The sequence below is a fragment of the Pseudorca crassidens genome, chromosome 8 (genome assembly GCF_039906515.1).
Source record: "Pseudorca crassidens isolate mPseCra1 chromosome 8, mPseCra1.hap1, whole genome shotgun sequence".
Classification (NCBI taxonomy): Eukaryota; Metazoa; Chordata; class Mammalia; order Artiodactyla; family Delphinidae; genus Pseudorca; species Pseudorca crassidens.
In genome coordinates, this window is record NC_090303.1 from 23,544,556 (window position 1) to 23,557,596 (window position 13,041).

Here is a 13,041-nt window from a genome sequence, read left to right on the forward strand (position 1 = left end):
CAATGTGCAAATAACTGACTAGTACACTAAACATAAGGATATCAGTAACCACAATTAGTGTTCCTTTTTTCATTGTTCTTTTGGTCGGGTGTATTTGGATTGAGTGCTCTACTACAAATCTACAGCCTTAAAGTCCTGTAATAATGCTAGTGTCCACTGCCTATAGTTTTCCTTCAGCTACTACAATTATCCAACAGCCTGTGTACTCATCAGCTGACTTTGGAAACTTGGGTAGGTCTGAACCTGCTAGAGTCCTAATTCTTTCTATTCAAAAAGTGAAGAGGCATACAATGAGGTGTGTTGACCGAATTATATCCAGCTAGGCTACAACCTTTAAGTCTGCAGGGAGCAGATTCTGGGCTCCCTGGAAGGTGAGCTATTTTCCATTTAAAGTGATGACTGGCTCTTCTAAAGGTGGAAAAATGGCTTCACACACCCATCTCCAATTCTTCCTTGGGCAGCTGCTGGAACCGATGAAGCCCAGGAGTATACATACTCTCGGCTGTGGTCCACAAACCCAGACTTCCTATGGAGAGCCTTCCTCTTATGAAGAGGAAAGAGAGATACAAACCAAAAGGGAAAAAAACCAAGAAGAAAGATAGGGTCACAACCAAAAAAAAAGCTGATCAAGTCACGGCAAAGGGAATTTTATGTGGTTTAGAAGATCAGTAATATTGTTCACTGTTGGTGTTTATTGCTTTTCTTTTGTGCCAGATATGTTCTTTTATTCTAAAGCTAGCGCCCTGTGGTGTCAAATGGATAAATCAATACCATTCCTTCTAATGTTCCTTGACTTTCCATTTTAAGAAACATTTTGAAGCCATTTCTCTCCTATAATGTATTCTGTCAACCAAACCAATGAATGTTACTATATGAGTAGGAAAGATGCATTTGTTTTGTTCAATAAAAAAAAGAAAAAATCTACGGTATTTTCACATATATGACATGAAACTAGATCTTACTATTCTCAGGGATAAGAGGGAGAGGGCAAACCTAATACAGCTTTCTATAAACCAACAACACATTTCTAATAAATATACCAGGTGGGCATACATATGAATGACTAGAACCTTTTCTAATATTTGATAGTGCTCAGAAGCTTTTGAATTTTTCCTTTTGGCCTAGCTTCCCAGGGGGCAGTTTATAAATCTCTCAAGAAATTTAGTTTCATTTGTTTATAGATTTCCTTCTCCTTTGGCTCACACTGCTAATAACCATATTTATTCTCTAATAACCCTTATTCTCAACACTTAGCACAAAACATAATTAGGCTTTTTTTTTAAAATCCAAATTATTTTCAAAGAACAAAAATCTGGAACTTGATTCTGAAATAACTGTGAAAGAACAAAATTCATATTCTAAAAGCAACTTCAAAAAAGAGCCTCTAAATTGATGATTCTTGTTTGAAGCAATAAGGTTAAACGTGAAACAGATGTGTAATATACAGCTGTTGCAATATATTGTTATTTATTTTTATTTTTATTTTTTTTTGCAGTATGCGGGCCTCTCGCTGTTGTGGCCTCTCCCGTTGCGGAGCACAGGCTCCAGACGCGCAGGCTCAGCAGCCATGGCTCACGGGCCCAGCCGCTCCGCGGCATGTGCGATCTTCCCGGACCGGGGCACGAACCTGTGTCCCCTGCATCGGCAGGCGGACTCTCAGCCACTGCGCCACCAGGGAAGCCCAATATATTGTTTTAAAATACAGTTGGATCTTATATCTCTAGTCCTATGCCTGCATGTCTACCTACAGTTCAACCTACCATTCCAGCACAGAGGCCTATACTGCTTAAAGATATTCTGGGTACTTAATCATGTTCTTGATCACCTTCAACTCAGAGAATTTCATTTCATTGTTAGAAGATGATTTTAGTTTTTTGATTCCACAGATTGATTCCACTCTCACTTCTTACCATATGCTTAAAACCTTCATGATGAAAATTATGAGTAATTAGATTCATTCATGCCCACCAAAACTATTGCCTTGTTGAATAATAAGCATATTTTGGCAAGCTTTAAAAGTACTGATTTTTGCTTAAGTATTAAAATTATTTTTCCCCATGAAGTATACTAGAAAGCTCTGCCCTAATTCCAGACTTTATAATAGATATGTGGTCACCAGCTTCTCTCCAATAGTTATCTCTGACCATAGTCTTACATGGGATTATATAATTAGGGCAAAGGGATGTTGACTCTGCATGGCTGTAACTTTCAGTGGGTTGGTAACTGCTCTTTTTAAAAGAAAACAGTCCCTATAACATTTTAAGTCTGCTTCTATTTGCTTTTCCATGAAAGATAATCTAGTATAACAGAGAATTTAAAAAACTACATTAGAAGCCTTACAATTTTATTCTTGAGCATGCTTCTTTTTAACATGGTTTAGTTATACTAACTTAAAGTGCTTAAATATGTAGAAACATCATTGTGAGTTACACCTCAATCAGCTCTTCCATAAAAGTAATTTCTTTCGTACCTTAAATCTATGTTTTTCATTTTATTTGCTTTTTATAGAAGAATTTAGGCCTTTAGTTTTATTGATTTTTGTCTTTTACTTGGCATATACACACTGGTACTTCTTTTGGCTTCAAATAAATTTAAAATATTTCCCAATAAAACAACTGAAAATATAGAATCAGTTCCTAAGGATCTTTTCTATATAATTCAGTTTGAAAGAATGATGAACTGATCTCATGAGGGCCTCTTTGTGTGTGTGTGTGTGTGTATACACACTCATGCTCACTATATGCCCAACAGTCCTGTCTCTGTGACCAAGTCCTGCCTTCCATGCTTAGAGACACAACTTAAAAAAATATGTTTTTGAAGAATTATGTTCTGAGATAAGGTTCTGGGAAGACAAAATGCAAAGGCTAAGTGTAGGCACCTCTTGTTTATGGGGCAGGGAACACATTGATGGGATTTTACATTATAAGCAGTTAAGGCCCAGTAGAGATTTGAACTGACCACCTCGCTCCCGTGCTTAGCTCAGAAATCAGCCAGCAGCCAGGCCCAGATTTCCTTCAGAGGGAGTTATAGCAGCTAAGTTGTTCACAATAAGATTTGGATGAGTACTGTGTGTGTGTGAGGGGAGGGAGTCTCTGCAGCCCTCGTCCCAGAACTCCCCCTTACACACTAGGCACTAAGGAAATCCAGCTGCTTTCTTTTTAGTAGTAGTTGGTGGTGGTGGAATAATGTGGTGGCAGTAAGCAGAATTACTCCGTTGGGTCTCGTCTTACTAAACAAGTTAAACCACCCAAACATAGTTACAAGTTAACAACAATTTTGTTTCCATGACCTATTCCTGTTAGTAAATTAAACAAGAGGTATACATATTAATGAATGCATATATAAAGGCAGAGACAAGCTCTTCAATAATACATTTTCCTATTATGGTATTGGGTACTGAAAACCAATGAGAATTATTTGACCCAAAGAATATGTAACAAATGTCACTCCATACTCAAAGCCAATAGATATACTGGATACACATGTAAATTTCTAAACAATAGCAGGATTTTTCACATTACTGACATATCTTTGCTGCACACTCTTTGAAAATGTCTGAACATTTCATTAAAACATATACTGAGTGAAGTTGCCAGATTGTCCAGGTCCAGTTCGTCAGTAAAAAAGTGATTATAGATAATATAAATTAGAATCACATCTATCTTAGATGTTTTTTTCACTTTTATGCCAAGTTAAGAGCATTGTTAGTGAATGGTATTATTGGAATAGGCTATTAGGAGTGCTGGCTACAAATTCAAAGAATAATTGTTTGATCATAATATTCATATTCAATAAGTTTCTAATCATCTCCTTTATAGGAGCTATTCAAGGATTTCTAATTGAATTTATGACATTGTAGCAAATTCACATCACGAACCTCTTTATGTTTACTCATATAAGCCTAGTTATTTTACTTTTATATGTATTTTTCCATCATAGTATTTCTTTGGAACTCTGAAGAGAGAGGACTTATTTAAGAAGTTAATTAACTAAAGCAAAATTTACTATTATCTTCATATTTAATTAAGACTTCTTATTTACGTCATCACCTTAGCAAGGACTACAGATATTCTTTTTTTTTTATTATTACAGATATTCTTGAATGTCAGCCTCTTATCTATTTCCCTCAGCTTTTAAATGTAATAAAGTACCTGGATTCTTTATTCAGTATTTCAGATCTCCTTTCTTTCATGTCACAAAAGATAAATTCACACAGCTGCACTGACAACATCACAGTTTTGAACATGCGTCCACCCATTTCCTTATAAATAGTTCAGTCACTTACTTTAATCCATCTTCCTCTGCCCATCACTCTAATGTCAAACTTACAAGCTTAAGAATGCACTTTTGCAACTTCTAGTTGTTGTTTTTTTTTTCAACGTATTTATTGGAGTATAATTGCTTTACAGTGGTGTGTTAGTTTCTGCTGTATAATGAAGTGAATCAGCTATATGCATACGTATATCCCCACATCACCTCCCTCTTGCGTCTCCCTCCCACCCTCCTTATCCCACCCCTCTAGGTGGTCACAAAGCACCGAGCTGATCTCCCTGTGGTATGCAGCTGCTTCCCACTAGCTATCTATTTTACATTTGGTAACGTATATATGTCAATGCTACTCTCTTACTTCGTCCCAGCTTACCCTTCCCCCTCCCCATGTCCTCAAGTCCATTCCCTACATCTGTGTCTTTATTCCTGTCCTGCCCCTAGGTTCATCAGAACCATTTTTATTTTTAGATTCCATATATATGTGTTAGCATATGGTATTTGCTTTTCTCTTTCTGACTTACTTCACTCTGTATGACAGACTCTAGGTCCATCCACTTCACTACAAATAAATCAATTTCGTTTCTTTTTATGGATGAGTAATATTCCATTGTATATATGTGCCACATCTTCTTTATCCATTCATCTGTCGATGGACACTTAGGTTGCTTCCATATCCTAGCTATTGTAAATACAGCTGCAATGAACATTGTGGTACATGACTCTTTTTGAATTATGGTTTTCTCAGGGTATATGCCCAGTAGTGGGATTGCTGGGTCATATGGTAGTTCTATTTGTAGTTTTTTAAGGAACCTCCATACTGTTCAGAGTCCAAAAGTCTACTCACTTAACTAACACACACTCACAGAGGTAGCATTTGGACTGACAAGATGTCAATCAATAAGCATTCTCATCTAGGAATGTCTGATAGTGGTGCCCTGGCATTTTTGTTTTGATGAACATTTAGTGCTAACAGTGGGAAGGGCCACCCCTCCTAAGATGTGTGTAGGTGAAAAGGGTTGGATGCTGAATTATCCATTTCACTTCTTTGTGTGTTTTCAGTATTTTGTTATAGTCATCCTTAATCCATACCTTTCACATAGTTCTGGCAGTTCAATCCCAGAAACTATATACATATATATATAAATATATATTTATACATATATACACACATATACATACATATATATACACATACCTATATATATGTATGTATGTGTGTGTGTATATATATATATATATATATATATATACATGGTTTATTTGTTTCACTTATTTCAGCCAAGATTTTCTTTCTTTAATTTCAACCTTCCACTGCCCACATCTTTGAGTTTATTAAAGTTTAGAACAAAACTAAAACAAAAGGAACACACACAACACTCACAGATCAGAGTTTCCAGATAGATATTGGAAAGTTTCTGGAGGTCATGGAATCTACCTTGAAGGAAATTGATTTTGATATCTATCTAGGATCTAGGACCTGGCTTGAAACGTCCTTGAATTGTCCTAAAGTAAACAGAAGATTCTCAAATGAGCTGAAGCAGGTACTAAAAAGTTGATTTGTGAATTTTATCATTTTACCAATTCCTCTCTTTTGAAGTAGCACCTGCTCATAATCAGGGATTGTTGTGAATTTCTATAGGCTGTATATTAAGAAATATGTGCCCAACACTCAACGTTATCACTTTCTCAGAGTTACAGAACATTTAACTTTACTTTCCAATGCATAATTTCCTTTCCACTTGTAAGACTCCCCTGCTGCAAACCAGTGATGAGATTGGGAGTTACTGTGTAGATTCCATCTATGAAATAGCTGTTTCAGCTAATGAATTGAATTTGCATTCTCTTGTCTCCCTGTGTGGAGTTCTACCCCAATTATGATTCATTCTGAAATCACCAACATCCTGGACTAGAACTAATATTTCTCCATACTAACTTGAGAAGTTAGGCTTTATAGCTTGAAAATCATGTCTCTTCTGGCTATGACATCATCATAAACCACACAACTGCAGTTACAAGCTTTTGCATTTAAAACTTCCATATCTCAAATAAATTGTCTATTCCAAAAGTCCACCATTTAAAAAATCAGTGCAATTGGACTTTTCTTTTAAATTAAACAATGAATATACAGTGAACATTTATCTGTTACCATAGGAAAAAAAAATTGCCTGTTACTCACATGGCACTGTGCGGAGGTAGAGGTTGTCACGAATGATTTGCTGAAGTTCGTGGTCCACAGAACCCTTCTGAAATCGTAAGTTGAGGTAGTGACGAAGATCCTTATCAACAATTCCTCCTAGAATAATACAGTTTCTTAATAAAGGATGTTGGAAAATATTTTAACTATGTAATTTGATCTGTCATAAACATACTCATGAAGCCATTTAAAACATGCATTATTTCACATTGCTCTTTTGACCTTCTGAAACATTTGCTGCCCATAATAATAAAAGATAACATTCACTAAGATAACAATTAGCCACTCAGTCAGTGCTCAGTGTTTTACATGCACTCTTTGTTTTTCATTTAGAATGAAGTCTTTATTACGGCAAAGGACACATGGTACTCTTGAACTGAAATCATACTAAAATGCCATAGTGTATCTCATTGCATGGCTAAAAAGACTTCTTTTTTTACGTCCCACTCTCCCTTTCTCCCAGTCTTTCTGCCTTTGAATTTGACCACTCTAGGTATCTTAGACAAGTGGAATCGTATAATATTTGCCATTTGTGACAGGCTTATTTCACTTAGTATGTCTTCAAGGTTTGAAAAGGTTTTTCAGCTATTTAAAGTTACTCTGGATTTAGATAAGTAGGGTGATAAAGAAGTTAAAAGAAAAAGAATTACACCAATATAAATGTTTTACTACCTTTATAAAATGAATCAAAATAATGTATCTGCCATATAAAATATGTGCAGATGTTTTTAACTACAGACAATGTTTGAAAGACTTTAGGTATTTTTAAATTTTATTATTATTATTATAGAAATAATAATAACATAATTTTGAGTACATTTTTCATTATAATCTAATGAAAAACAAACTGGGCTACAGGTAAGAAAATCAATACTGTGAATCTATCAAAGATTATTTTCATATTTAATGATAATTATGTTAAATTATGAAGATTTATCTAAGGCCCTTCATATTCTTATACTTGGAAGAATGAATTATAAATCAAAATACTTATAAAAATATAAATAAGAATTTCTAAAACCCTGATCTTTTCAAACATATTAGGGTAATTGAGCCAAGACAAAGAATTACAGATAGAGGAAATAGGATGTCTGTAATAGTTACAAAAATCATATTTTCTTCAAATCCTTTTGAATCTCAAAATTATAATTCATTATCAATCTATTTGAACCACCATGACCACATAAAATAGCCTTATGGACGCAGCCCACGGGTCCTCCCACGGGGATCCGGCCTGAGGAGCAGTGGCGGGAGCTTCGAGACTAGGGCGGCGCGAAAGGTAGGAGGTGTGGAGAATTTCGGGTTTCGAAAAAGGTTTTGCTGACTGATTCCAACAAAAGTGAGGCATGGCTTCCGGAAAGATGGCGGAAGTGTAAGACGCGGAGATCACCTTCGTCCCCAAAGATACACCAGAAATACATCTACACGTGGAACAACTCCTACAGAACACCTACTGAACGCTGGCAGAAGACCTCAGACCTCCCAAAAGGCAAGAAACTCCCCCCACGTACCTGAGTAAGGCAAAAGAAAAAAGAATAAACAGAGACAAAAGGATAGGGACGGGACCTGCACCAGTGGGAGGGAGCTGCGAAGGAGGAAAGGTTTGTACACACTAGGAAGCCCCTTCGCGGGCGGAGACTGCGGGTGGCGGAGGGGGAAAGCTTCGGGGCCGCGGAGGAGAGCGCAGCCACAGGGGTGTGGAGGGCAAAGCGGAGGGATTCCTGCACAGAGGATCGGTACTGACCGGCACTCACCAGCCCGAAAGGCTTGTCTGCTCACCCGCCGGGGCGGGGGGGGCTGGGAGTTGAGGCTCAGGCTTCGGTCGGAGCGCCAGGAGAGGACGGGTGTTGGCGGCGTGAACACAGCCTGCAGGGGGTTAGTGAACCACGGCTAGCCGGGAGGGAGTCCGGGGAAAAGTCTGGACCTGCCGAAGAGGCAAGAGACTTTTTCTTCCCTCTTTATTTCCTGGTGCGCGAGGAGAGGGGATTAAGAGAGACGCTTAAAGGAGCTCCAGAGACGGGCGCGAGCCACGGCTAAAAGCGCGGACCCCAGAGACGGGCATGAGATGCTAAGGCTGCTGCTGCCACCACCGAGAAGCCTGTGTGCGAGCACAGGTCACTTTCCACACTGCCCTTCCGGGGAGCCTGTGCAGCCCGCCACTGCCAGGGTCCCAGGACCCAGGGACAACTCCCCCGGGAGAACGCACGGCGCGCCTCAGGGTGGTGCAACGCCGGCCTCTGCCACCGCAGGCCTGCCCCACACTCCGTATCCCTCCCTCCCCCCGCCTGAGTGAGCCAGAGCCCCCGAATCAGCGGTTCCTTTAACCCCGTCTTGTCTGAGCGAAGAACAGATGCCCTCCGGTGACCTACACACAGAGGTGGGGTCAAATCCAAAGCTGAGCTCCGGGAGCTGTGCGAACAAAGAAGAGAAAGGAAAATCTTTCCCAGCAGTCTCAGGAGCAGCGGATTAAATCTCCACAATCAACTTGATGTACCCTGCACCTGTGGAATACCTGAATAGACAATGAATCACCCCAAATTGAGGAGGTGGACTTTGAGAGCAAGATTTATGATTTTTTCCCCTTTTCCTCTTTTTGTGAGTGTGTATGTGTGTGTATGCTTCTGTGTGAGATTTTGTCTGTATAGCTTTGCTTCCACCATTTGTCCTAGGGTTCTATCCGTCCGTTTTTTTTGTTTTGGCTTGGTTTTTAATTTTTTTTCCTTAATTTTTTAATTTTAATAACTTTATTATATTTTATCTTACTTTATTTTATTTTACCTTATATTATTTCTTTCTTTTATCCTTCCTTCCCTCCTTTATCCCTCCCTCCCTCCCTCCCTCCTTTCTTTCTTTCTTTCTCTCTCTCTCCCTCCCTCCCTCCCTCCCTTCCTCTCCCTCCCTCCCTTCCTCCCTCCCTCTCTCCCTCTCTCCCTCCCTCCCTCCCTCTCTCTCTCTCTCTTTCTTTCTTTCTTCTTCTACTAATTCTTTCTTTCTACTTTTTCTCCCTTGTATTCTGAGCCGTGTGGATGAAAGGCTCTTGCTGCAGCCAGGAGTCTGTGCTGTGCCTCTGAGGTGGGAGAGCCAACTTCATGACACTGGTCCACAAGAGACCTCCCGGCTCCACATAATATCAAACGGCGAAAATCTCCCAGAGATCTCCATCTCAACACCAGCACCCAGCTTCACTCAACGACCAGCAAGCTACAGTGCTGGACATCCTATGCCAAACAACTACCAAGACAGGAACACAACCCCACCCATTAGCAGAGAGGCTGCCTAAAATCACAATAAGTCCACAGACACCCCAAAGCACACCACCAGACGTGGACCTGCCCACCAGAAACACAAGATCCAGCCTCACCACCAGAACACACACACCAGTCCCCTCCACCAGGAAGCCTACACAACCCACTGAACCAACCTTAGCCACTGGGGACAGACACCAAAAACAACGGGAACTACGAACCTGCAGCCTGCAAAAAGGAGACGCCAAACACAGTAAGATAAGCAAAATGAGAAGACTTCACAGCAAATGAGAAAAACACACAGCAGATGAAGGAGCAAGATAAAAACCCACCAGACCTAACAAATGAAGAGGAAACAGGCAGTCTACCTGAAAAAGAATTCAGAATAATGATAGTAAGGTTGATCCAAAATCTTGGAAATAGAATAGACAAAATGAAAGAAACATTTAAGAAGGACCTAGAAGAGCTAAAGATGAAACAAGCAATGATGAACAACACAATAAATGAAATAAAAAATACTCTAGATGGGATCAATAGCAGAATAACTGAGGCAGAAGAACGGATAAGTGACCTGGAAGATAAAAGAGTGGAAATAACTGCTGCAGAGCAGAATAAAGAGAAAAGAATGAAAAGACCTGAGGACAGTCTCAGAGACCTCTGGGACAACATTAAACGCACCAACATTCGAATTATACGGGTTCCAGAAGAAGAAGAGAAAAAGAAAGGGACTGAGAAAATATTTGAAGAGATTATAGTTGAAAATTTCATTAATGTGGGAAAGGAAATAGTTAATCAAATCCAGAAAGCACAGAGAGTCCCACACAAAATAAATCCAAGGAGAAATACGCCAAGACACATATTAATTAAAATGTCAAAAATTAAATACAAAGAAAACATATTAAAAGCAGCAAGGGAAAAACAACAAATAACACACAAGGGAACCCCATAAGGTTAACAGCTAATCTTTCAGCAGAAACTCTGCAAGCCAGAAGGGACTGGCAGGTCATATTTAAAGTGATGAAGGAGAAAAACCTGCAACCAAGATTACTCTACCCAGCAAGGATCTCATTCCGATTTGATGGAGAAATTAAAATCTTTACAGACAAGCAAAAGCTGAGAGAGTTCAGCACCACAAAACCAGATTTATAACAACTGCTAAAGGAACTTCTCTAGGCAAGAAACACAAGAAAAGGAAAAGACCTACAATAATGAAACCAAAACAATTAAGAAAATGGGAACAGGAACATACATATCAATAATTACCTTAAATGTAAATGGATTAAATGGTCCAACCAAAAGACACAGATTGGCGGAATGGATACAAAAACAAGACCCATATATTTGCTGTCTACAAGAGACCCACTTCAGACCTAGAGACACACACAGACTGAAAGTAAGGGGATGGAAAAAGATATTTCATGCAAATGGAAACCAAAAGAAAGCTGGAGTAGCAATTCTCATATCAGACAAAATAGACTTTAAAATAAAGACTATTACAAGAGACAAAGAAGGACACTGCATAATGATCAAGGGATCGATCCAAGAAGAAGATATAACAATTGTAAATATTTATGCACCCAACATAGGAGCACCTCAATACATAAGGCAAATACTAACAGCCATAAAAGGGGAAATCGACAGTAACACATTCATAGTAGGGTATTTTAACACCCCACTTTCACCAATGGACAGATCATCCAAAATGAAAATAAATAAGGAAACACAAGCTTTAAATGATACATTAAACAAGACGGACGTAATTGATATTTATAGGACATTCCATCCAAAAACAACAGAACACACATTTTTCTCAAGTGCTCATGGAACATTCTCCAGGATAGATCATATCTGGGGTCACAAATCAAGCCTTGGTAAATTTAAGAAAATTGAAACTGTATCAAGTATCTTTTCCGACCACAACGCTGTGAGACTAGATATCAATTACAGGAAAAGATCTGTAAAAAATACAAACACATGGAGGCTAAACAATACACTACTTAATAACGAAGTGATCACTGAAGAAATCGAAGAGGAAATTAAAAAATACCTAGAAACAAATGACAATGGAGACACGATGACCCAAAACCTATGGGATGCAGCAAAAGCAGTTCTAAGAGGGAAGTTTATAGCAATACAATCCTACCTTAAGAAACAGGAAACATCTCGAATAAACAACCTAACCTTGCACCTAAAGCAATTAGAGAAAGAAGAACAAAACAACCCCAAAGTTAGCAGAAGGAAAGATATCATAAAAATCAGATCAGAAATAAATGAAAAAGAAATGAAGGAAACGATAGCAAAGATCAATAAAACTAAATCTGGTTCTTTGAGAAGATAAACAAAATTGATACACCATTAGCCAGACTCATCAAGAAAAAAAGGAGAAGACTCAAATCAATAGAATTAGAAATGAAAAAGGAGAAGTAACAACTGACACTGAAGAAATACAAAAGATAATGAGAGATTACTACAAGCAACTCTATGCCAATAAAATGGACAACCTGGAAGAAATGGACAAATTCTTAGAAATGCACAACCTGCCAAGACTGAATCAGGAAGAAATAGAAAATATGAACAGACCAATCAAAAGTGATGAAATTGAAACTGTGATTAAAAATCTTCCAACAAAGAAAAGCCCAGGACCAGATGGCTTCACAGGCGAATTCTATCAAACATTTAGAGAAGAGCTAACACCTATCCTTCTCAAACTCTTCCAAAATATAGCAGAGGGAGGAACACTCCCAAACTCATTCTATGAGGCCACCATCACCCTGATACGAAAACCAGACAAGGATGTCACAAAGAAAGAAAACTACAGGCCAATATCACTGGTGAACATAGATGCAAAAATCCTCAACAAAATACTGGCAAACAGAACCCAACAGCACATTAAAAGGATCATGCACCATGATCAAGTGGGGTTTATTCCAGGAAAGCAAGGATTCTTCAATATATGCAAATCAATCAACGTGATACACCATATTAACAAATTGAAGAAGAAAAACCACATGATCATCTCAATAGATGCAGAGAAAGCTTTCGACAAAATTCAACACCAATTTATGATAAAAACCCTGCAGAAAGCAGGCATAGAGGGAACTTTCCTCAACATAATAAAGGCCATATATGACAAGCCCACAGCCAACATCATCCTCAATGGTGAAAAACTGAAAGCATTTCCACCAAGATCAGGAACAAGACAAGGTTGCCCACTCTCACCACCCTTATTCAACATAGTTTTGGAAGTTTTAGCCACAACAATCAGAGAAGAAAAGGAAATAAAAGGAATCCAAATTGGAAAAGAAGAAGTAAAGCTGTCACTGTTTGCAGATG

At 38.6% G+C, this 13,041-nt stretch overlaps 1 protein-coding gene across 9 annotated transcripts in view; it reads right to left on the reverse strand.

Moving 5' to 3' along the window:
* The window catches only part of MAGI2 (membrane associated guanylate kinase, WW and PDZ domain containing 2), a 1,357,470-nt gene that overhangs the window by 978,681 nt on the left and 365,748 nt on the right, over window positions 1-13,041 (reverse strand). For 8 of the 9 annotated variants that reach the window (XM_067746035.1, XM_067746031.1, XM_067746038.1 and 5 more), the window contains exon 2: window positions 6,446-6,562. In XM_067746035.1, the coding sequence (XP_067602136.1) occupies window positions 6,446-6,562 (117 nt within the window). Of the gene's footprint in view, window positions 1-6,445; window positions 6,565-13,041 lie in introns of those variants that run through there. The other variant, XM_067746032.1, reaches the window with a different exon arrangement.